Source organism: Lacerta agilis, chromosome 17 (genome assembly GCF_009819535.1).
Source record: "Lacerta agilis isolate rLacAgi1 chromosome 17, rLacAgi1.pri, whole genome shotgun sequence".
NCBI classification, from domain to species: Eukaryota; Metazoa; Chordata; class Lepidosauria; order Squamata; family Lacertidae; genus Lacerta; species Lacerta agilis.
In genome coordinates this window covers 35,712,910-35,735,864 of record NC_046328.1, presented here as the reverse complement: position 1 = coordinate 35,735,864, position 22,955 = coordinate 35,712,910, and the positions used below count along the sequence as shown (strand labels likewise).

The following is a 22,955-nucleotide window of genomic DNA, read 5'->3' as shown; positions in this document are numbered from 1 at the left end:
TAAAAGCACAAAATCATATATATATATATATATATATATATATATATATATATACACATACATACATATACATATATATATATATATATATTTGGGGGAGAAGAGGGAAAGACATGGAGCTCTTACCATTAAAATATTTTTGTCTTACAGGTTCCCTTTTCCTGCAAGAAGCCCTCCCCCCCCCCATAATGGCACCCCCCAATTCTTAGCATTCTGTGGCAATTTGAGTAGCGGTTAACTCTGAGGGTGCTTTCATCGCCCATGGGTTAATTTTCTTTTTAAAAAGGATCCATGGAATCGCCACAGAGAGAAAGAGCAGCAGAAATAAGAAGTTTCACATTCTATTCTCCTAGGAAGGAAAAATAAAGAAAACTGTGCCGCCGAACCACCTTTGCTCGTTTCAATATTGGTTTTGAGTCCCTCTGCAAATTGTGATGCCTGTCTGAAGAAACCGTGAAAAATCTAAGAAGCCGGCTCGGGGAACGCTTCACAGGAAAGCTCTGCTGAGCAGGCCACGTCAAAACGAACTAGTCTGACGCAGGAGAAAGCTGTGATGGATTTCGGCCCCGTGGGTTTATATACAGCATAATGCAAGTAAGTGAAGTTTCTTAGGGGGGAGGAGTAGACCCACAAAACCTCCCAAATGTCTAAAGATGAAACACTTATCTAGAGTGGCACCAGAAGTCATGCAGTTAAGAGAGAGATTAGCTGTACAGATTAGCCACAGACTGCTGTTAGCTCCCTTGTGTCACAAGGTGGAGGGGGGGATATTTTTTGTTCTGAATGACAGGTGCAATTGGAGTTTCACAATAGTGAGGCTAAGCTGGTTTATCGTCTGGGAATTTCAGTTCTGGTGAGGGGTGTTAATGTTCCTGTGCTCACAAGCCAGTAGCTCCCAGGGATCTTTGAGAGGGGTCCTGCTTCCTGGTAAGAGATGAGCTCAATAACTGCTAGTCATAAACCCTTAATATGGATAGTGACAATCTCTTCTGCTTGCGGGTGAGGATCAGAACAACAGGATCTGAATGAACTTGAGTTTACCCCTTTGAGTTTTGCCATTCGCTAAAAGTAATTTTTTTGGGGGGGGGGGGTGAACCTGGGAGTAGACACCACCCAGATTAGGTGGATCGAGGAGGACTGTAGGGAAAACTACTCCCCCCCCCCTTTAAAGCCTTGGCATTTTAAAACTGTAATGTTTTAATAAAACCAAACTCTTCATAACCCCCGGACCTTCAAGATCTACCGGATATATAAAAACTGTTCATGCTATGTAGTTTTTAAAAAAGGAAAACTGTGCACATATGAGTTATGGAATATTGTTTCAGATGCACAGAATAACAAATTATTCCTAACATTTTTTTTTAATGCAACTTTCCTGTTGCCTTAAAGGGAACGTGGCTATTAAGTGAATCCCAGTTTTTACAGAAAAGTCATCTATGCCCACAGCTGTGTTGAGAGAAAAATAAGGAAGGGGAGGGGAGACAGTAGAGAATCGGGGTGGAGTTCATCTGACAACTTGAGAACAGCTCAGCTCTCGAGGAGGGATTTTGGGGGAGGGAGAGCAGGAATAGACTTGAGCAGAAGGAAGCAGGAGTCGTCTGGCATCAGGTACAGCCATTCTCCGTGGAACCCAATTGAAGGGAGCTGAAATTCACTAAGCCAATGTGTCTGCTGAGGCACAGGTGCCCTGTACAAAATGCTACGCATTAACTGTAGACACCAAGCCGTTTTCACTTCCTGATGACACCTCCTTGCCCATTCCTCTCCTTAAAGAGCGCAAAGCTCGCTATCTGAGCAAACTAAGTTCAGAAAAAGCTGGAGAGCTTGGCAACTCTCAGCAAAGTGCTGGCCAAATCCTGCCCTCTTACGATTTGGGGGTGAGGGAGGGATTGATGACTCTAGCAGCCTCAGCCGGCTATAAGCACCAGGCTAGAATTTGCCCATTACCCACCGTGTGTATAACTTGTCTCCAGATAATAATCTCTCTAAAGCCCTCGAAACCCCCCAGGCAAAGTGGAGTGATTCTGGCATGGGCTTCTCCCATTCCCATCCCTTTGCCAACCTGAGAAATGTATGAGAACTTTTAAGAACCTAGAGGACTGCAAGGAAGAAAGAAAAAGGGGTTAACAGGTGCACAGAAATAGAAAATCCTCCCCTCTCCCCTACGGTTGAGTCAAGCAAATACTAAATGTGCCCATGAAGAATCAGCCCAGGCTATTGAAGGGTGTGGGGAGAGTAATTCTGACGCCCCCCCAAAGGAAAAGAGGCACAGGAAGAGTTAAAAAGCAATAGCATGAAAGGCAAGCTTTGACTTCTGGGACCTTTTCTCTTCCTAAATTGTGTTTAGGAAAAGGATCTTTTCTCCTAACTCTGACTTCAATGCTAGGGGAGTCCCAATTTGCTATGTATTGGCTCAATATAAAAAATATAACCCTATGTTTCATGAACTGAAAAGTCTTTATTTCTACGATCACCTTATGGTTAGGTTTTTAATTATTCTGCAAAAAAGGAAAGCCAAAGCCAAAACTCACTCTCTAAATTTAGGCCATCAACTAAAAAGCCCCCCCAAACAAGCAAAGAGAATGAAAATTGGGGGGGGGGGGAGGGATGCAATAAATGCATTGAAGTACAGAACATACCTTAATTGACAACGAAAAAAGTTGTGGGGCCCTTTAAGGGGCAGACTGGTTTGTTGTTCTTGTTTTTAAAGAAAAGATTTTAAAAATAAAACGAAAGTGAACATGTCACTTCCGCCGCTCTCTAGAAAGTTCTGGAACACCTTCATTCAGTACCTGGGAGGGAAGAAGGGACGTTTTGGTGCGAAGAAGGGAGGGCCCCTGGCGAAGGGGGGCCGAGGCCTTTTTAAGCTGTTAAAGGGGTCTCTGTTTAAGAACAATTCCCTGGGTCGGAAATCCGGCCTCTGGTTTCTCATCCCCAGCCCGCCTCGGTTTGTGGTGTCCCGGTGAGGTGGGACAGAGGAGCTGATGTTAAGGGCCGCGCCCAGAGGATCTCTTGGGAGGGTGCCCAGGCCCATGTTCTCTCTCACCCGGCCGCCGTGGTCACGCTGCCCCTGGCCCAGCTGGTCCCGAGATGCTCCCGATGGCATGCTAAAATGCTCCTTCATTGTCCCCTGGTGCACGGCCAAGGGGCTCTGGCGCTCGGCGGCTAGAGGGGGAGCCGGGAACGGGAGTCCAAGGTCCCCGGGAGGGGGCGGCGGGCTGGAGAACGGGACGCTGCCGTGCTCCCCGGGGAGAGGAGGGGGCGGCTGGGTAGGGAACGGCACCCCGCTGCGTTCCAAGGAAGGAGGCGGGGGAGGGGGGACGCCGTGGGGCAGGCCGAGCGGGGAGGCGGCTTCCTTTGAGAAAGGGCCGGCGTGATCCACCGACGGCATCCGGGGCGGGGGGACTGAGTGGTCCCGAGAGAAAAGGCTGCCGAGATCCTTTGGAGGCAGGGACTGAGGCCCTGTGGGGGGAGGCGGCCCAATTTGGTCCATGGGGAAAGACGCCCCGTGCTCAAGGGGAGGGGGCGGAACGTGGCGGTCGAAGGCGGCAGCGGCAAAGCCGCCGGGTCTGAAGTTGTTGACGTTCTCCTGGAACGGCGGCCCACGGTCTTTGTACTGGGTCTGGAAGCCGGACACGCCATTGCCGCCGCCGCCGCCGGTACCCATGGGGGGCATCTCCGTCGTACCCGAAGGACCGTTATCGAAGGTACTACCTGCGCTGCTCAACTCAAACCATCCTGCTCTGGGGGTCTCTCGCCCGTGGCCTCTGCTCCCTTTCCCAAGGACTCTTATGGACTCTACTGTCTGAATGGGCTCGCCAGGCATGCCCCTGCTGGAGGCATTGTGGTAGCCCAGCGTTTCGATGGGGGCTCCCTTCTCTTCGGTGCTGTCAGGTAAGTCTAAGCAGGATGATGACACCCTGGTCTCAATCCGGTAATGCTCCTCTTGCTGCTTCTGCTGCTCCCCCCCTGGAGGAACCCCCACCTGGCCAAGGCCGGACAGGCCTGTGCTGTCACTGGGGCCCCCTTTTGCAACCTGGCCAAAATGCTTGCTCTCGTCCGAGGGCTTGCGGGAGGCGTTCTTCAACATGTTCTTGAACTCAATGGTCGAAGTGGCTGAGATGGAAGACACAACGGGCTTGTCTGCGTTGCTCGTGGGGAGTCGACTGGCCGGGGCCAGAAGTGCATTATGGGGGGAGAAAAGCGACCTTTGAGGGACCAAGTGAGGGGAATCCGGATACTGCTTCTGAGGCATGGGTTTGGACAAGCTGTTGTGATTGGAATCCGGTGGGAAAAAGACATCGTTCTTGCTCGGCGTAGGCGAAGTGTCTGAGCCAGAGTCGTTTCCCCGCAAACCGTAGCCTCCGTACATTCCAGGCGAAGGCAATGGGTCGCAGCTTTCGCTCTGGTCGTTGAGAGCTCTCATTGACTGGGGAAAAGCAGATTTCAGGCCAAACCCGGAGGCACGCTGACCGTAACTCGACAGAACAGATGGGTACTCAGAGGGGTCAGAAAGCTTGCTGGACTTCAGGATTGACTTTCCTGGCTGCTTCTCCAGGTTCACCAAAGCAGAAGGCGGTGGGCCAGAGTAATCAAAGTCACGGTAATCTTCATCCTCCTGGAATGAGGTGTCTGGGTAGAACTTCTCTTGCGGGGAGTCCATTAAAGAGGAAGGCAACTCTATCCCATCAGAGGACTGCTTGTACATGCTGGCTGGAGAATCTCGACTCAAGCTGAAGGACCTGTACACCGAGTTGGACAGTTCTTGGGGGTAGCTGTCATCCCGGCTCTGAAGGGGTGACCTTGTGCTACTCGGAGTAGAGGATCCGGGGCTGATGATCTTTGACAGCAGCGACATGGTGTCCACATTGCTGGATGACGGCTTGTCCATCATCTCATCTTGAGTCGGAGTCCCGCTCCTCTCGTCCCGGACGGGAGTCCCATCAATGCTGTCCATAGAGGTGCTTGTGGGTCCACGGTTGAAATCTGAGGACGACTGGCTCTCGGGGGGCGCGGCGGCAGGCCCCAGGCTGCTCAGAATGGGGATGTTGAGATTCAAGCCGCTGAAACCTGGGTTCCCCTTCAGGAAGTTGTGTATCTTCATTTCCAGACTCGGGGAAGGGGGTTCTGACTCGAGCTTGGCCTCCGCCAGCTCGGAGGATTGGCTCGTGGGGTTCTCAGCTGGCCGAAGGGAAGGGCTGACATTGTGGGAGCCGGAGAACCCCAAGGAATTGGTGGGAGGCTTGAAACTAGAACTGGGGAGCCCCACACTGTGCCCAGAAGCAACCTTGTTGACCGAGGTGGAAGAGACCTCAGCCGAGGAGGAGGAATTTGGAGAATAGCCAAAACTCTGGGGCATAAAGGGCTGAGTATTTGAGGAAATGTTCCTTCCTTTTACAGAAGAAGCCGTCGTGTTGGCCGGCGATGCCGACGTACTCTGGGATGCCATCTCAGTGGGTTGGGCTGTGTTCCCAGCCACACTCTGGAGGAACGAGGACAGACCTGGAGCGGAAGAGGAACATTTTGATCAAGAAGCAACAGGGGCGAAAGAACCATCTCCATAAAGCAGCAGCCTTTCAGTGAACCTTTGCCAGTTCTTTTTAAAATCCTTTTAGAATCTAAGCCAACCCAGGTTGTTATTTTATCTAACCGTTTTATTGGACTATTTTGCTGCTGGCTGAGGGGCCCGGGAAGCCCCAATCTGCAACCACAAAGTTCTGCCAATCTCAACGTGGCCTCCGAGAGCCCTAATTCCCCTCTACCTGAGTCAAGCAGGCATGTGCCCACAAGTTATTTTATGTATCACTGTGATTTTGGGGTACTGCGTTGTCTCAAATGTTAGTCCTACTTAAGACTAGAACTGCTTAAATTAACCAACGCAACTGAATCTCAGTCCATTAAGCAGAGCTTACTTGGATCCCAACCTTTGCAAAATGAATATAAACTGAAGACGGCATCCAACATCAAGCAGGCTGATTCCAATTGGGTTAACTAGGAGTATGAAATCACCCTAAATAAACATTCCCCCTGAAAACAATACTAAGGACATTCTGGCACATTTTAAGCTCAAAGCTGCTCTTCAAGGAGCAAGCTGCATCACCAAGGGGGGGGGGATAAGTAAGAAGGTCCATTCCAGCAAGGAATCCATGGATGCTCGCGGGAGGCTCAGTCTGACCACTGGCCCCATCCCTCCCAGGTTGACTACCTACTTACCTTGCAGGCCTGGTGCAGTCTGGCTCTGGCTCTTGGAGAGCACCGAGAGGATACTTTCGGGGGTGATCTCGACTTTGGAGAAGATATTGGCCAAAGGGTTTGGAGGGGCAGTCAGGGGGCCCATCCCTGCGGTTTTCAAACCGCTCATAAGTGTCGTTGGGCTGGTTGGGGTGCCAGGCGAAGGTCTCGAGGCAGGACTGACGCCTGGAGAGAAGAAAAGCCCGGATAAAGACCATGGTTCACCCCAAAACTCCAAGAAGCTCATGCACCATATAAAAAAGCATCATTTATTCAGCCTGCAAAGTCCCAGCCCAAAGGCCCTCCTTAACCTCAGGACTCCACCCCTTGACACAGACGCCCAAGACCCAGTCCAGTTGTCACTGAGCACCAGGACACGCGACTCTCACCTGTGTTCTTCATCACCGAGGTGAGGCTGCTGAGAATGGAGCTGATCTTGGCCAAATCCACATTGGCAAGGTTCGGCAAGGCGAGGGCAGGGGACTGAGGAAGGGGTGTTGCTGGGGTGGCCGGCTTAGGGGTCGGAGGGGTGATGGGGCTTGGAGCCAGTGTTGCCACGCCTGGAGCAGGTGGCACTACTGCTGGTGGTGGTGCTGGTGCTGCTTGCAGTGGTGGCACTGCTGCTGCTGCTGCTGCAGCTGTCGTGGAAGGAGACATTTTCAGGACGCTTTCAGCCACCTTTGCAGGGGGCATTGTTGAAACAGCCGGCTTCTCTTTCCGTTCGTCCACTGGTGCAAAAGACATAGAAGGAGACAGTGAGGAGAGGGCCTTGCTCAGTCCACACCAGCTTTCCCTAAGCAGGGACCCTCCAGGTGTTTTAGTATACACTCCCCATGCTGACAGTGGATAACAGGATTGGCAGCCAAACATCCAAAGGGCATGAGGTTGGAGAAGGAAAATGCACAGAATTCATTCATCATGTTTGCATTACTCTGTTTGTGTATGAAAAAACAAAGTTTAGAACAATTCTAACCATTTCAGTTCCTTATTCTTGCTGCCCCCCCCCCCCCGATGTGGCAGTTTATGTATAGTTTCCTAAACCTTCTAGGGCCACTGCCAGCTTGGTTTCCTATATTCATCCCCAGTGCCCCCTACTCTAACCTATGAAAAGCATTACATAGAATAGCGCTTTGCATGACCCACAAAGGAAAGAACACGATAAAATTCAAAACAGTAACAATTAACTGCATATTGAATCACAAAATCTGATTCACACTATTTAATTTAATTCATTCAACAAAACTGATGAGCTTGAACCAGCTCTTGCTGCCAACTTTTCAAACTCTGATAGTCATTTAAAACTCTGGTGCCCCCCTTAAGTAACCCCAGTACTGCCCACTTTGGGAACGCCTGCTCCCCAACTGATGGGACAACCTACCAATGATCTTTGGGGCCTCCTCCTCCTCCTCCACATCGGAGAGCTCCATGTCTTCCACGTCACGATTGTCCGTTGCGGGCTCTGGAGTCGGAGACTTCTCCTTTTCTGCCCCTGGGCAAGGGGAGTTGTCGTCCTCCCCCATCCCAGGAAAGGGAGACTCTGAGCCAGTCGGGGAGGGGGCGTCCATGCTTGGGGAGGGGACGGGCGATTCTTCAGGGTCAGGAAGCGTCGCCTTCAGCTGATCCAGTTTCTTCTTGAGGTTGTTCACTCTGTTAGCAAAGGTCTTGTAAGCCTGGCCAAAGTGGTGGAATGAGAGAGAAAAGCCGTGTTCACGTCTTACCTTTAACAAGCGTGCACAAATATTTGTGCTTTCTGCTGTCCAGAAAGTAGGACCTGAACCAATGCATTCAGATTACAAGAAAGGAGACTCTGACTAAACATTAGGAAAAAACCTCCTGACTGTAAGAGCTGTTTGACAGTGGAACAGACTCCCTCAGGAGGTGGTGGACTCTCCTTCATTGGAGATTTTTAAGCAGAGGTTGGGTGGCCACCTGTCAGTGATTCTTTAGCTGTGGTTGCAGTGGGTTGGAGAACTGGAAGGGATTCCAAGACGACCCTCGGGTTCCCTTCCAACTCTATGATGTTTTGGTGCCACCATTGAAGAGACTCTGTCCCTTACACCTGGGTGCTGCCCCACATGAACCAAGAGGACACTCTGGAGCATGCCCAATGCTCTCCTGTGGCGGCCCAGAGCAACACAGAACTGGCTGCTTGTTCATCACCAATCTGTTTGTTAAGAAATCCTCAGTAGAGTTCTGGAGGAAAACTGCCCTCCACTCCCAATAGCACAAGTTTGAAAGCCACCGGTTTCCAGTGAACACGAGACTGGGTTAACTACACTGACTCAGTTGATGTTTTAGCCTTTCTGAACTTGGTGCCTGCGGGACATTTCAGACCGCAACTCCACCAATGCCCAGGGCTGATGGGTGTTGTAGTCCAAAACACTTGGAGAGCACCATGTGCTCAGCAGGGAGGCTGCTTTACGGAGCAGAGAAGCCCCTTTGCACTCACGTTTGCCACCACCTTGACCTCCTTGTATTGCGCTTCATAGAAGATCCCCGCATTCTCGAGCACCTCTGTCAAGGATGGGCCGCTTTTCACCTGCTTGTCCAGGCTGTTGACAAACTCTTCCAGCTTGGCACTCGCCTCCTCAAACTCCTTGGAGAATTTCTTTCCCCCTGTTTTGTCTGAAAGGGAAAGGAGTTTGTTTTTGCCTAGCAGGGGGAGGAGAGAGAGCAAGAGAGACTGACCCCCCCCCCTAAAAGACAGCAGGCGATGGCCAATGCTAGTCCTACTCAGACCCTTATTTTTTTTATTTTAAAAAAATTGCTGAAACTTTTCAACATACAATATAATAAAAAACAAACTAAAAGTAAAAAAAAGAAAGCAAAAGAAAAGAGAGAGATAAATTAGAATACAATACAAAGCCCTCTCTCAAAGGTATATTTTAATTCTTGTCTCACACAGAAGGTGGTGGACCCTCCCACCCCTCACCTGGGAGCTTCCTTTTCTCCTCCCAGCCTCCCACCCTGGGAGATCTTCAGAGTAGACCCAATTAAGTTAGCAGACCTAACTACTCTGGATCTACTCTGAGCAGAACTTTGTGGAGACAAGCCATTGACCCTACACCTTGGTGGTCATGGGAGGACAGGAGTTTGCGTATTTGTATATAGGCCGGGATATATAAGGGTTCGGGCAGTTCTTAAGGTAACGTGGCTTAAGGGAAATCCAATGCCCCGTCCCTCCTGTGCACTGCACCTTTCAAGCACTTCAGGGTCTCGGTGCTGCAGACGTCGACACGCATGGTGGAGAGCTGCTTCTCCTTCAGCTCTATCTGGTCCTCAGAACGCTTGTAGCAGAGCAGCTCATCAACCAGGGACTGCGGCTGGATGGGAGGGGAGGGGGGGGAGAGAGAGAGGAAAAAATAATAATGAGAGAGATGTGGATTCCATCAGACACAAAAATGGAAGCAAACTGATTTATGAAGCTGAAAGTACTTTGCAGGCAGGGAGAGAAGAATGCAGTGCAAATTCTTCCAATATTTGGGGTGGGGGAGTCCCACTTGTGAATAGGAAGATGGGAAACCATTGCAGGTGTGGGGCACGCAAGACGTTTTTCCGGCATAACATTTTTCTAGGGTAGCTTCTCTGCCCCTCTCCCCACCAACTCCCAATTTCCCTGACCTTCCTCTCATGTACAGTGCTGACCTCTGACCTCTTGACTGCCATCCTGACCACCAGGGCAACACCGCACCACACTGTGTGGCGGTGGGCAAAAGGTGACTGTTAAATATGCATCCAGCAGCAAGAACATGCAGGCCCCGGATATGCCCAGGATTCAGCATCTCTTTCCTCCTCCTCTTCCGGTTGACCAAGCTGCTAACAAGGCTCCAGAATCTATACTTTGGCTCTGCAGCTTGCAGCAGTCTTGCCCTGCCATTTGGGCACATGCACCCCAAAACAAATTGCCCTTGTAATAGGATTTCCAAATCCGCCCCTTCTAATCTTTTTTAAATATGTGGATATGTCAAAATACACCCAAGCACATGACTGGTTACGTGTGTGTGTGTGTGTAAGAGAGAGAGAGAGGAGTGAGAGAATGAATGAATGAACAAGACATGCTAGATTTTATGTTTTCAAATATGGGGGATTGGCCATATTTTTACTGCTTCCAAAAAAGCACTTCTTCACGGGGCTCCTTCTAAAACTATGGAATTCCCTCTCATGTGGGTAGTTACACCCACCAGCTTCAAAATAAGACTGGACAAATTCATGACGGAGAGGGCTATCAATGGCAATTAGCCACGATGGCCATGCTCTGCCTTCCCATTCAGACCAGCTGCTGGAAGCAGCAAGAGGTTGGTGCTATTGTGCTTGGATTCTGCTGGTGGGGTTCCCTTGGTTGGCCACTGTGGGAACAGGATGCTGGGCTAGATAAGCCACTGGCCTGATCCAGCAGGCTCTTCTTAACTTTCTCGTTTACCCCCGCATCCCTATGGGTAGCTTGAAAAACTTGCAGAGCTCCTTGGAGTGTCTAGCCTACCCAGTCTGCTACCTCACTGACACTCCATCTTAAGGCAGATATGGATGCAGAGTTCAAGGCAGGTGCCGGAAACTGGTGGACCTGCAGTTGTCTCTGGACGCCAACTCCCACCAGCAACCTCCCTGGTCACAGGGGCTGTACCAGCTACTGGGAGTTGGGAGTCAAGCAACTTCTAGTCCCCAGGACCTGCTTTATGACTTGAGCACCAAGAGCCACCAGTTTGTCATCCCTTCTGCAAACTGATGGGTTTTTTGGGTCTCGTGCCCACGCACAAAGGGAGTAAGGTGAGGAGGTTACTGGACTTACCCGAAATTCTGCAACGATCTTGGACTTCAGTGCAGCTTTTGGATTTGTAGAGGCTGTGGGAACAAAGGAGCAAGGTGTTTTAAGGAAGATCATGCAGGTAGGTGTAGCATTCTAGAGGAGAACCCCCTCCTTCATTTCCCACATGCAAGGGTCTGTGCAAAATCCCCCAGCAGGAAGCCACTATCCTCCCTCCACACTCAGTTGTAACACGGATGCTTCACACATGCAGGCAGAGTGATACACCCAGGTTGGTTGCTCCCCAGGAACAGCCCTCTGCCACCAACCGTCCCCCACCCCACCCCCTAAACCTCTGAGCGCACTGCTGTGCCTCTTACTCTAAAGAGACAAGAGGAGGAATCCCCTCATCCCTCTGCATGAACGCCTGTTCTGTCCTACTGCAGGGCAGCAACTAACGCAGAGATGCGACAGGCAACTTCTTGTGAGAGGTGGGTCATTCTGCGGTATCCCCCACCCCTGCCAAATGCTTGGAAAGCAGCGCCTTAGCTTCCTTGCTCTAATTTGCTGCTTCCAGAGAGGAAGAACGGAATACTCCTTTCAGGATAAATCCAGATGTTGCTTAGCAAAATGAAGACTATTTGCAGCATCCGTTACGTCTCTTCTCCTGACAGAGGAACAACATGCTGTTAGAGAAGGCTTTCGGCCTTGTGCCAAACTGGCTTCCAGGTGGATCCAAGCCCAACTCCCAAATATTTGCCTAATGCGGTTGACAGAAGCCTTTCCTGTCTGACGTCCCATTGGTCATCTTCTCTTAGCCATTTGGGGCTTTCCTGTCTGTACTGCTGCTGCGCTGGTGACTTTTAAGCTGTTCTCCGAGAATGCCAAAGACGGTTTGTTATCTGCGTGCTCTCTCTCTCCCTGCTGCATTTAAAGGAGCCTGCTGTTTAAGTTAACCTAGTCCTCTGCCACTGAATGCAGGTCCTTGGCTTCAAGTCTGACCGGCCAGGCTTAAATCATGCGTGCTGCCTCTCCATCTTTCAATATACTAATGCCAGTTCCCCTAAACACCCCAACACGTGTTTTCTCAGTACACCACGGGCTAATTTAAACACAGTCATATGTCCTGCATAATTTTAAGAAGTGCCTCTCTTGGTGCCTTTAGCAAAGGACGCTGCCAGCCTGACGAAGAACACAAGGCACTGTGAGTGCCTACGGTGAGGTGTTTTTCTGCTGTGTGCGTGTGTCTTTTCTAGGCTGTTCCTCAAGGAGGTTAACATATCAAAAGCTCAGACCGTTTCCCGTGAGGATTTCCTTACTTTGAGGTTTCTTCCATGACTTAGTTGGCTGTTTGCTCTGAGTTTCTTTCTGCTGCTTCTGAGCTTTGAAAGTGGAACCTGGAAAACATTTTTGTTTTGTTTTGTTTTTTGTTTTGCAGTCTGAGATTATGGGATGCCCTTTAGGAGTCTCTATACATGTTTAAAATAAAAAAAGGGAGAGAAAGAGAGAGACCAATAGAGGTTGATACCTGCTGGCAAACATTTGACAAGGCAAAGCAGCAGGAGACTTAAAACCAAAAATCCGAGCTTACAATGCAGAAACTTCTGAGGACGGGTCCCTCCGCCTTTCAGGATTTCAATCGGGCTTTACATGAAAAGGACGAAGTTGGCAATCTCAAGGAACAGAGTTGGGACCTCAAGTGAATTTGCAGGCAGTAGTTTAAAAGCCACTTTCGCTTGGCTTGTGAGCGCAGACAGGAAGCCTTATGTCCATGGATGTCTGGCAGCTTAAATGGACTTGAAAGATTCCACCGTGCAAATTAAATACGGAAGTCTCTCACACTTTTTGAACATGCCACTCCCCACAACTCATTCTATTTTCATGGCCCACCCAGCCCAGCATTTAAACTGTAGGGGCTCTGCAGACAAACAAGCTCTGAGGAACAGCAGGGCTATAGATAACCTGGAAATCAACGTTAAAAGATCTCTTGCTGCCGCAAGAAAAGTCTATCGACCGGGGCACTAATCCAAGGGCAGCATTGCAAGGGAGATGGTACCTGCTAACACCAGCACCCCAAACGAAAAGCATCGTCAAAATGGCAAAAGCAGGACTTATCGTGCAACATCATGACCATCTGTGAGGCTTCACTGTACAAATGCTACTCTGCGGGGCTATTAAGTTAGTCTGGACAAAGGAGGATCCTGCTTCCCTGGAGAGTTTCCTTACAGTTGCATACAAAAATGTACTGAATGAACTTTCCACTGGGAAATGCTGAACTGGAACTTTGTTGCCCTGGCAAGCTAAAAGACTGCATCACTCACTAGTGTCACATAGAATTGTAATAATAATAATTATTATTATTTCTTATTTATACCCTGCCCATCTGGCTGGGTTTCCCCAGGGCTGGATATTTAAATTTAAGGATGGAAATTAAGTGGCAAGTGGTGTAAACCACAGCAACCTGGGGCAGACAGTCCAGAATTCTCTTCCCTAAGCAAAATGCCACTACTGACTTCTGTGCAGGTGCAGAGAGATGATAGCTAATGGATTTAAAGGATAAAACGTTGTCCTCGTAATCTCAAACCAAACTCTGCCTCGCCCACCCTCTAAATCATCACCACAACTGCATAGATGTGAAAAAGAGTAATGGAGAACTTACTTAAAGCTTCTTTCAGTAACATGATGGTTTCTTCTGGATACACATTTCTATCTTCCCAGATTTTAAAGATTCTTTCTATAGATTTGGAGACCGATGGATCTCTGAAAAGGACACATAGATAACACATGACTGTTTCTAGTGCATCAATTTGCCCTCTCCTCTATGCACATACAAGGTGCCAGAAGCGACGGCTGATTAAAATAAAATGCAAAAAGGAGGCTTCTCACCTTACCTTCTCTTTCAATAATTTTCTGAAGGTGGGGATAGCAACCAGCACAGGTTGGGGCAAATGACTAAAATATGTACAACCGATATTTCCCCCCCAATTCCACACAAAAAATGCACATTCTTACATAGATAGGAGTCTTAGCCTCAGCACATATCTTACAATGCTAGTGCAGGGATCTCCCACTCGCTAAAGTCTCTTCCCCCAAATTCTCCACTCCGGAGGTGTATTCCTACCATGAAACAGACATATGTCTAAAAGGTGAAGCTGTAGACTAATTTTTCCATATGCAAATTTAACAAACGCATTGACAGAGCTCACAGATGGACTAAGGTATCTTTCCATCTGGCAGCGCCCTGGCTTTCAGTTAGCACAACTTGTCCTTACAAAAGCTTGCAAAACCAGGGATTAGATCAAGGCAGTCTAGCAACATCTGCAAACAGGGATAGTTCGCTGAGAAAAGGCAAACATCTTCCCCCGATATCTTTCCCTTAGGACAGTTTTCACCAACCTGATGTCCTCCAGTTTGTTTTTGGGCTACAATTCCCATCTGCTCCAGCCAGTGCTGAATATCAACATGAAAGCCTGTGGCTTCAGAGCTAAAATCATGAAACTATTTTAGATTTTAAGATCTTTGGGACAGAGACCTTCTGCCTTGTTCCCTGAGAAGTGCCAAGGAGTGTTGTCACTTGAGTGTTGTTGCTTAAGCACAGCCTACCTAAAGAAGCCAATGTCCTGCCCTTGTACTGTGATTTCTGCTTCCTAAGAAGTACCCTGTGATAGAACCTGCTTTCACACATGCCTTGCTGTTCATTCACAAAGCAAACAAAGAAATCCAACCAGCCTCCTCCGCACACCCACTTGAGTTCGGCGAGCAGCGAAATGAAAATACTTTTGTTGTGTTGGATGAGAAATGCAGGGGGAAGCCATCAACTTACTTCACCAGAGCGGCGGCCTCCGGGAGCACTTCCGCAAACGTGTCACGGAACACAATCGCGTTTTTCCTTTTGCAGTTCTGGATGACATCATTGGCCAGGTAGAAAAGGTTCAGCCGATGCGGAAAGGCAGCTGGAAAGAGCAAGGAAGAAGAAGGTCAGTTGGTGCACAAAGTAACCACACATGAGCCAGGAAGGCTCCTTCGGTAAAGCCGCAGGATAAGGTGGCAATGTGGGGTGGAGATCATTGCAACACTTAATTTTCCTGCAGAAAAAAAATGTGTTTTGTAAAGTTCATCAGCGACAATGAATGGATGCAGGATGCAACTGCAATATTAGGCAAAGCGTGGCAGTTTGGGCATTTTTAAGCTTCACTAGTCAAATACTAGTAAAGCAAGCATGCTAATGGGCAGTCTTTGCCAACCTGATGCCCTCCAGATGTTTTGGGCTACAACTCCCTTCAGCACCAGCCAGCACATGCCTTGGGTCAAAAGGCTCCCTATTGAAAAGCCCAACAGAAATGGGAGCATTTAAAAAATGTGATCTGCAATTTAAAAAGGTGTTTCTGCTCATCCCTTTCCACAGCCTGAACAGAACACAACCACAAGGCATGAATCCACCATCTGCATGAATCCTTGTGATTCTACCTTGCAGGGAGGCAGGGTCACAAAATCCACTCTCTGAAGACCAGCTTGGCAACTATCAAGAACCAGCAGTGGTCAGGAAGCGAGGGCGGAAGCTGGAGTCAAGACTTGTAAGAAGATGTATAAGGAGCTGCCTTGGACCAAGCAGACTAGTCCCTTCTCTGCCTGATTTAAGATCCTTCAGTTGGGAAGTCCAAGCATTTGGAACAGAAGCAGGAAAACTTTCTCAGCCTGAGGGCCACATGCCATTGGTGGGCGGGGCCAGGGGCAAAAATGGGTGGAGCAACGGATGTAAATTTTATCCTACACCCAACTCAAACACCCCTCTCTATTCTGAATGCAGGCAAGCAAGAGGCAAACCTATGCAATCCTCCCCCAGCCGGACAGGGTATTTGCCACAGTGTGGGGAAAGCAAAGGGCAGGTGAAGAATGATGTCTCCCCATCCACCCCACTGCTGCCGTCACAGATTTTCCCCTGGCCCTACTCTGCAGCAGAGAAGGAGCCATCAGGTTTCCCGGACTCCACAAATGCAGCCCAAGTTCAAGATCCCCGCCCCCAGATGCAGAACGATGGCCCCTTCTCAACGAGGCAGCCACACAGCGTGCGCATGGGCTACTGCAATCCATGCAGTAGGGCCATACAAGGGCAGCTCCAAGTCCATTCTGCGGCCCTTGTGATCTCTGCTCCCAAACTGTAAGCCAGATGGCAAGTCTTCTCCCTGAACTGCTGATATAGATTCGAGCAGTGCAACAGACTGTGCTCCAATCCGCTCCCATCGCATTGGGGACAGAGGGCAGGGCAGCCTCAGAAGGCGCTCCTCCTGCATAAACCCTGCCCAGAAGCAACCCCCCCCCCAAAAGCCTGAATCAATGCTATGTTCAGCAGCTACTTTTGCTAGTTCCTATTTATTGCCTCAAAGGAGAGAGACACTAGCAACAATTGTTCCTTGCTGGGCCCATATATTGTTACTAATGTAAGGAGGAGATGAAACTCAAGGTATAAAGCAGGGCTCAGCAAACTTTTTCAGCAGGGGGGCCGGTCCACTGTCCCTCAGACCTTGTGGCGGGGCCGGACTATATTTTGAGGGGGGAAAGAACAAATTCCTATGCCCCACAAATAACCCAGAGATGCATTTTAAATAAAAGGACACATTCTACTCATGTAAAAACACGCTGATTCCTGGACCGTCTGTGGGCCGGATCCAGCCCCTGGGCCTTAGTTTGCCTACCCATGGTGTAAAGCACCTGAAACCTAATAAAAGCTTACATACCCCTTTTAGCTTTTTTAATTAGTCTGTTCTCTCTCTCATGATGCAAGGAATGTAACCACCGGCGAACAGAACTAAAAAGCACAGAACAAGGCTTCTCACTGTAGCAAAGTGGGTGGGAACCTCCAGCCTCCAGACCTCTCAATCTGGTCCTCAGTACTGTCCCCAGGACACACCTGTGTCTGCCACTGCCCTCTCTTGTGCCTCTGCCTGGCGGGAACATAGGCCTGAGCTGTGGCAATGCCTCTTGCTTCCTGCACAGCACAGAACAGAATCTATCCCACTGGACAAAAGTTAAAGAGTCACAACTGCTTTGGTCTTTGGCACTGTCCAGGAGGGAATGTAGCCCTGACTGAAAAGAGGTCCTTCCCCAGGGCAGTGTAACAGAAACAGCTCTATCCATTTCCAAATTCCAGAGATCTCCAGCCTCTCACACTCATCAAAATTACTAGGACAGCACAATGAAATCTTGCCTATTTCCCCATGCCATCACACACCCTGCACAGCACCAAACAATTAATTATTCTAATTAAGTATTTATTTGCTTGCAAGCTCTCCTGCCATCGGTGAGGTTAAAAAAAAAACAGAATAAGCTGTCCTGGCTGCAAAGTGCTCCAGAGTTGTGATTAACACCTCTTACGTGTGTGGATGGGAGGATGGAGAGCTGGGTGCATGTAGAAAACCGTGGCTTGCACAAGGCTGGTACATAGCCTACTGCATAGGCAAAGGTAAAAAGGTAAAGGGCCCCTGGATGGTTAAGTCCAGTCAAAGGAGACTATGAGGTTACGGCACTCATCTCCACTTTCAGGCCAAGGGAGCCGGCGTTTGTCCACAGACAGCTTTCCGGATCATGTGGCCAGCAGGACTAACCCGCTTCTGGTGCAATGGAACACCGTGACCAGGGTGGATAATAATCAATGATTCTTTAAATAAAAAAATAAATTGGATTTTTTCGATTTAAATCAGATTTTAAAAATAAAATGCTTTTGGAGGAAAAATCTTTCTAAAGATAGTTTTCTATTTGAGTTACATTATAGTCCAAAGGCTATTCATCAGGAAATAAGGATTTGTTTTAAGTTTTTCATGTGTGCTAAAACTCGGTCTAAGGTGTTTTGGGTTTTTTTAAGTTTAACCACATCAGTTAACAAACATGGATACAAATGTTATAATGTTATTGCTTTAGTTGAATAAATTGTTTAAATTGTTATTAAGGAAATGATTATTTTTCTTCTTCCAATAAAGTTGGAAGTTGTCCAAATGTAACAGTTAACTTATTAAACCTCACAATAATTTCATAATTACCTGTCTATGTATTTCTAAAACTATAATCAAATCAGTAAGTTTTGATATAACTGTAAAAACTACTCTGAAAATTTATTATTCTAAAAATGAAGCCTGCATCTGCTTGTAAATATTAAGATTATACCAGCAAGAATAAGTCTTTCTGTAAAAAAAAATGATTTAAATCAAGTCTTTAAAAAAGGTAAAGGACCCCTGACAGTTAAGTCCAGCAAATCAAGTCTTACTTACTTGTGATTTAAATCTATTTGATTTAAATCAAATTCACCCTGACCGTGACGGAAACCAGAGCGCACAGAAACACTGTTTACCTTCTCACCACGGCGGTACCTATTTATCTCCTTGCATCACCGTGCTTTCAAACTGTTGGGTTGGCAGGAGCTGGGACAGAGCAACAGCTCATCCGGCAAGCCCAAGAGGCTCAGTGGTTCAGACCACAGCGCAACCCACGTCCCACCTACTGCATAATAGCAAGCATCACATGACACTGATTTGGCTTGGACATCCACCTTGGCCCCTGGCCCTCAAAAGGCTCCCCACCCGAGGATGCCCCCCTTGGGTTGAAAATGTGCCCTGCCCCTGCAATATAAAAAGGGAAGGAAGTAGGGTCAATTTGCACTAGCTACCAACTTCACAAGGTAAAGCCATATTCTAATGCTCATGATATGCAGAGATGGAAGTCTTTTTTTAAGTCACTGGAAGCTATAAAAAGCTACAACACTAAATAGCATGCTTATTCCACAAATGACAGAAACAGACAACAGATTTTCTTTTAACAGGGCTGCCTGGCCTACCAGCATATTCTGCAGTTACCACTGATTCATCAATGAACTGACAGCCAACTGCTCTCCAAACCGAACATAAGGCATGCTGAACTGAGATCTGCTAGTGGAGACAGACTTTTGTCAACAGGCTCTACAGCGACTGGTTTTAAATAACCAAAAAATAAAAAATTCAAGCCACTAATTTAAATCAAGCTAAGGCGCCAACAGACTCAAGGGACCTATCTGTTTTGTATCGGTAGCTCCCATTATGCTAAGAAAAGCCTTTAATAGTTTGTGTTGTCACATTTCAGGGTTCCAATTCTGCAGAAAATATTTGCAAAGATGTTCCTCACCCAAAGACTCATGATTATTTTAACTGTTTCTGTCATTTATAAATTGCTCCCCATAAAACACTCCAAAGTCATTAACAATAACATCAACAGAACAAGTGTATTTCCAAACAATTTATTCAAGTAGAGACAGGTAGAATCCTCCCCTGACTTAATCACTTGTTGGGATATGAAGGTCTTCAGTAGGTGCCAGAAAGACAATAAGAGATGCTGGCTGCCTTGATACATAATTGGAGGGAGCTCAATTTCCTTCAGTGCCACTCCAAAGGCCAGATTCCTACACCGTACCAGACTTCCTAATGTCATGGTATCTGCAGAAAGCAGAGATTACTAGGCAGACAAGCACAATTTGGGGACTGGAAGATGCTCTTTTTTTAAGAGGGTAGAAAATTAGACAGCAAGTCCTAACTCTTGTTAACAAGCACTTCTTGTTCTCGGCTTACCCCAGGTGTTTTACAAATCCTGGGATTCCTTTGAAGCTTATAAGGTGTTTTTTCCCCCTGAAGATCAGTAACGGTAAAGGCAGCCTGCCCAGAATTACTCCTCCTCTTTCTATGAAGGACAGCAAAAAGGGGCTAGAAACATTCTTGGGCGTACACACAGCTCACGGAGGGTAACTTCTGAGCCCGAGAAGACAGGCATAGGTCTCACGGGAACTTAAAGATGCTTCTTGTATCTCAAAACACACAAAGAAGATGCAACAGGGCTCCATGGCAATGGCAAGCAGGAGGAGGGTCATGGCTCAGTGGTACAGAGTTCATGCCCTGCACGTGGAAGGTCCCAGGCTCAATCCCCAGCATCTCCAGGTAAGGCTGGCAATATACCCTGCCTGAAACCCTAGACAGCTGCTGCCAACCAGTGTGGACAACACTGAGCCAGCTGAACCAAGGGCCTGACTCAGTAGAAGGCAGCTTCCATGTTCCTATGCGAGTGTGAAGATCACCAGCTTCATTGATCATTTGGGTATACCACCAGTTCCAGGGACCTCATTGGACAAAGGCACCAGCTTAGCTCCTAGCACCCACACACAGACACCCACATACACCCACACACCCCGCCACTTCAAATGCTGCTTCGCCCTGTGCCCAGTTCCACATCCACCTGAAACAAGCAGACCTACAGTAAAGTTTCATCACTCCATTCTTCCCCTTCCCTAATCTGGAGGTAGGCAGACTGTGGACTGTTAAGCCCATCATCCCTGACCACTGGCCACACTTGTTGGGAGTCTAGAAACATTGGGGGGGGTCCCCTACAAGTTCACTGCCATAATCCTTAACTGCTTACAGGTCGCTTGGCAGAAAGGCGCACAACCCTTTGTACTCCTACCAAGTCAGGGCCCTGCTGGAGAAACTCAAGAGTCGAAACACAATCACCTAAGCCTCTAACACAGAGACATTGGCTTCCCCAAGCCATCCATGGCCAAGTATTCCCTCCACAAATAGTACAATCCCATGCATGTTCATTCATGCACTCTTTACTTTTGATTTTAATGTTTTATTTGTTGTAAACCGCTTTGAGGTTTTTTACAATCAAGCTGTGTATGAATGTTATGAAGTAAATAATAATAATACCGTGTTTCTCATAAAATAAGACACCGTCTTATATTTATTTTTCCTCAAAAACCCCCACTATGGCTTATTTTCAGGGGATGTCTTATTTTTATTACCACAGATTTATAAACGGACCAAGTGAGAGCCATGAGAAGTACTAAATGTGGGTGCAGGCTGCCAAGACTGCACAGCTTATGTACATTCTCTGCTAAACTTTTTTTTTCTTTAACACAAATACAGTGGTAAGTATTTTTTTTGGGGGGGGGAGGAGGAATTAAGTCCCAATCCCAAAGTTTAACCTACAAGGATAGGGTCCCCCTGGAACCTAGGGAAAAGCCTAGCAAGTCCCCTGTCCAAAGTGTTGTGTCAAAATGGTGAAATAATAAAAAAACAGAAATTTAAAACTGTTTAGCCATGGGAGGGGGGAGGGGAGATACCCACTTATCTGGCTCGGGGCTCCGCGCAGCACGGTGCTGCTGCTCCTGGGTTCTGCTGCTGGGTCCCGCTGGCTCGGGGCTCCGCTCGGCGCTGCAACAGCAGCCAGTTGCGGGCGCCAAGCTGGCAGCCCTCCTCGGCCGGGCCAGGCGGAGGCGAGGCTGCGGGCTCGGCACGCTCCGATCGGCGCTGCAGCAGCAGCCGCTTCCGGGCGCCGAGCCGGCAGCCCTCCTCGGCCGGGCCAGGCGGAGGCGAGGCTGCGGGCTCGGCACGCTCCGATCGGCGCTGCAGCAGCAGCCGCTTCCGGGCGCCGAGCTGGCAGCCCTCCTTGGCCGGGCCAGGCGGAGGCGAGCTGCGGGCTCGGCGCGCTCCGATCGGCGCTGCAGCAGCAGCCGCTTCCGGGCGCCGAGCCGGCAGCCCTCATCGGCTGGGCCAGGCGGAGGCGAGGCTGCGGGCTCGGCGCGCTCCGATCCGCGCTGCAGCAGCAGCCGCTTCCGGGCGCCGAGCCGGCAGGCCGCCTCCTCCTCCTGCCGCGGCTCGTCACTCTCGCTCCGTACGGCAACCGTGCAGTAAAGAAGATGGGCAGTAGCTGGAGGGCGGCTCCTCCAGCGGGAAGGAGGCTCGGAGGTGCGGGCAACCTCGCATCTTCCTTGGTGCCCTCCAGAACTGCGCCCAGCACTACGGCTTATTTTCGGGGTATGTCTTACATTTTGTGAACGGTTGAAAATCCTGCCATGGCTTATTTTATAGGGACGTCTTATTTTATGAGAAACACGGTAATAAAGAAATCCCATGTGAAATACTGCTTAGTACCTGTACACAGGACTGAAAAGCCTTTGCTTAAAAAGAAGTGCTTTTTCTCTTGCTCATTAAAGAAATTGTCCAATGCAAAAAACAACAACAACACAAGATCAGGGGAGATTCAATGCAAGGCTGTGGTACAAGACAGGAGGCCTCCTTTTCCTTCAGAAAGGGCTTCCCACCCACCCCCTAATTCTTCTCTCCCTTTGCTACGCAGAAACAGCACAAGGTCTGACCAAGATTCCACCTCTTTCAAAACTCTCACCCAGTATTTGTTCCCGCGAGCAAACAAGATGCACCAAGCACGCTCCCCAGCTCAAAGTCTTGAACGGAGCAGCAAAATCAAGAGAGAGTGAGTAAAGTTCTCTCTCGTTTTGGGTGGGGGCAAGAGCTTTCAGATATACTGCCACCTGCATGTACTCAAAAACCACACACAAGGGGCAGGTCTAGCCACACAAGTTCTAAAGCTGCCCCTCTATGGGGAGTGGGAAAGACCCCCGACAACTGGCATCCAAGCAGCAGCAAGAGAACTGCCTAGGATGGGGGGCACCCACATGGCACCCATACATGTGCCTTCCACAGCCCCCTTCCAGCACCCACAGGGCTCCTCCCCTCCACCTGCTAAAATCAGCCTTGAAAGCAGCATTCTATCATAGCCACTAGAATATGCCACGGTGGGGGGCTGAGTTGTGGTAGTGCAGGACTAGCTCCTGAAATGCTCAGCACTGGCCCCTTTGAATCTGAAATGCTTTTTCCAGCTCTGCCTTTTAGCTCTCCCACCACCCTTGCTGTTGTTATTCATTTCGTATCTATACCGCCTTATATCTTCAACAGAAAAAAATCATCTCAAAGCGCTTTACAACACATTAAAACATCAAATAAAACAATTCAGAATGAAACATTACTGCAGAAACTCAACAAGTAAAGTATACATTCTTAACAGGAAACTAAATATTATCCTAAAGATTTCAAAATAAAACATTACAAAAGAGGTAAACAGCAGAATGCACATTTAACATAGCATAGCTAACCTAAACAAACAAACAAAACAT

The 22,955-nt window shown here is 48.6% G+C and overlaps 1 protein-coding gene across 2 annotated transcripts in view; it reads right to left on the bottom strand.

Moving 5' to 3' along the window:
- Nucleotides 1-2,470: 2,470 nt before the first annotated feature.
- The window catches only part of RPRD2 (regulation of nuclear pre-mRNA domain containing 2), a 35,130-nt gene continuing 14,645 nt past the window's right edge, over nt 2,471-22,955 (bottom strand). Inside the window, exons 2-11 of one of the 2 annotated variants that reach the window (XM_033135954.1) lie at nt 14,796-14,925; nt 13,632-13,732; nt 12,292-12,369; nt 11,018-11,070; nt 9,428-9,554; nt 8,681-8,856; nt 7,610-7,901; nt 6,621-6,959; nt 6,214-6,417; nt 2,471-5,502 (exon numbers count right to left, since the gene is read on the bottom strand). In XM_033135954.1, coding sequence (XP_032991845.1) covers nt 2,786-5,502; nt 6,214-6,417; nt 6,621-6,959; nt 7,610-7,901; nt 8,681-8,856; nt 9,428-9,554; nt 11,018-11,070; nt 12,292-12,369; nt 13,632-13,732; nt 14,796-14,925 — 4,217 coding nt within the window. In that variant the 3' untranslated portion in view covers nt 2,471-2,785. Of the gene's footprint in view, nt 5,503-6,213; nt 6,418-6,620; nt 6,960-7,609; nt 7,902-8,680; nt 8,857-9,427; nt 9,555-11,017; nt 11,071-12,291; nt 12,442-13,631; nt 13,733-14,795; nt 14,926-22,955 lie in introns of both variants that reach the window. The other variant, XM_033135953.1, reaches the window with a different exon arrangement.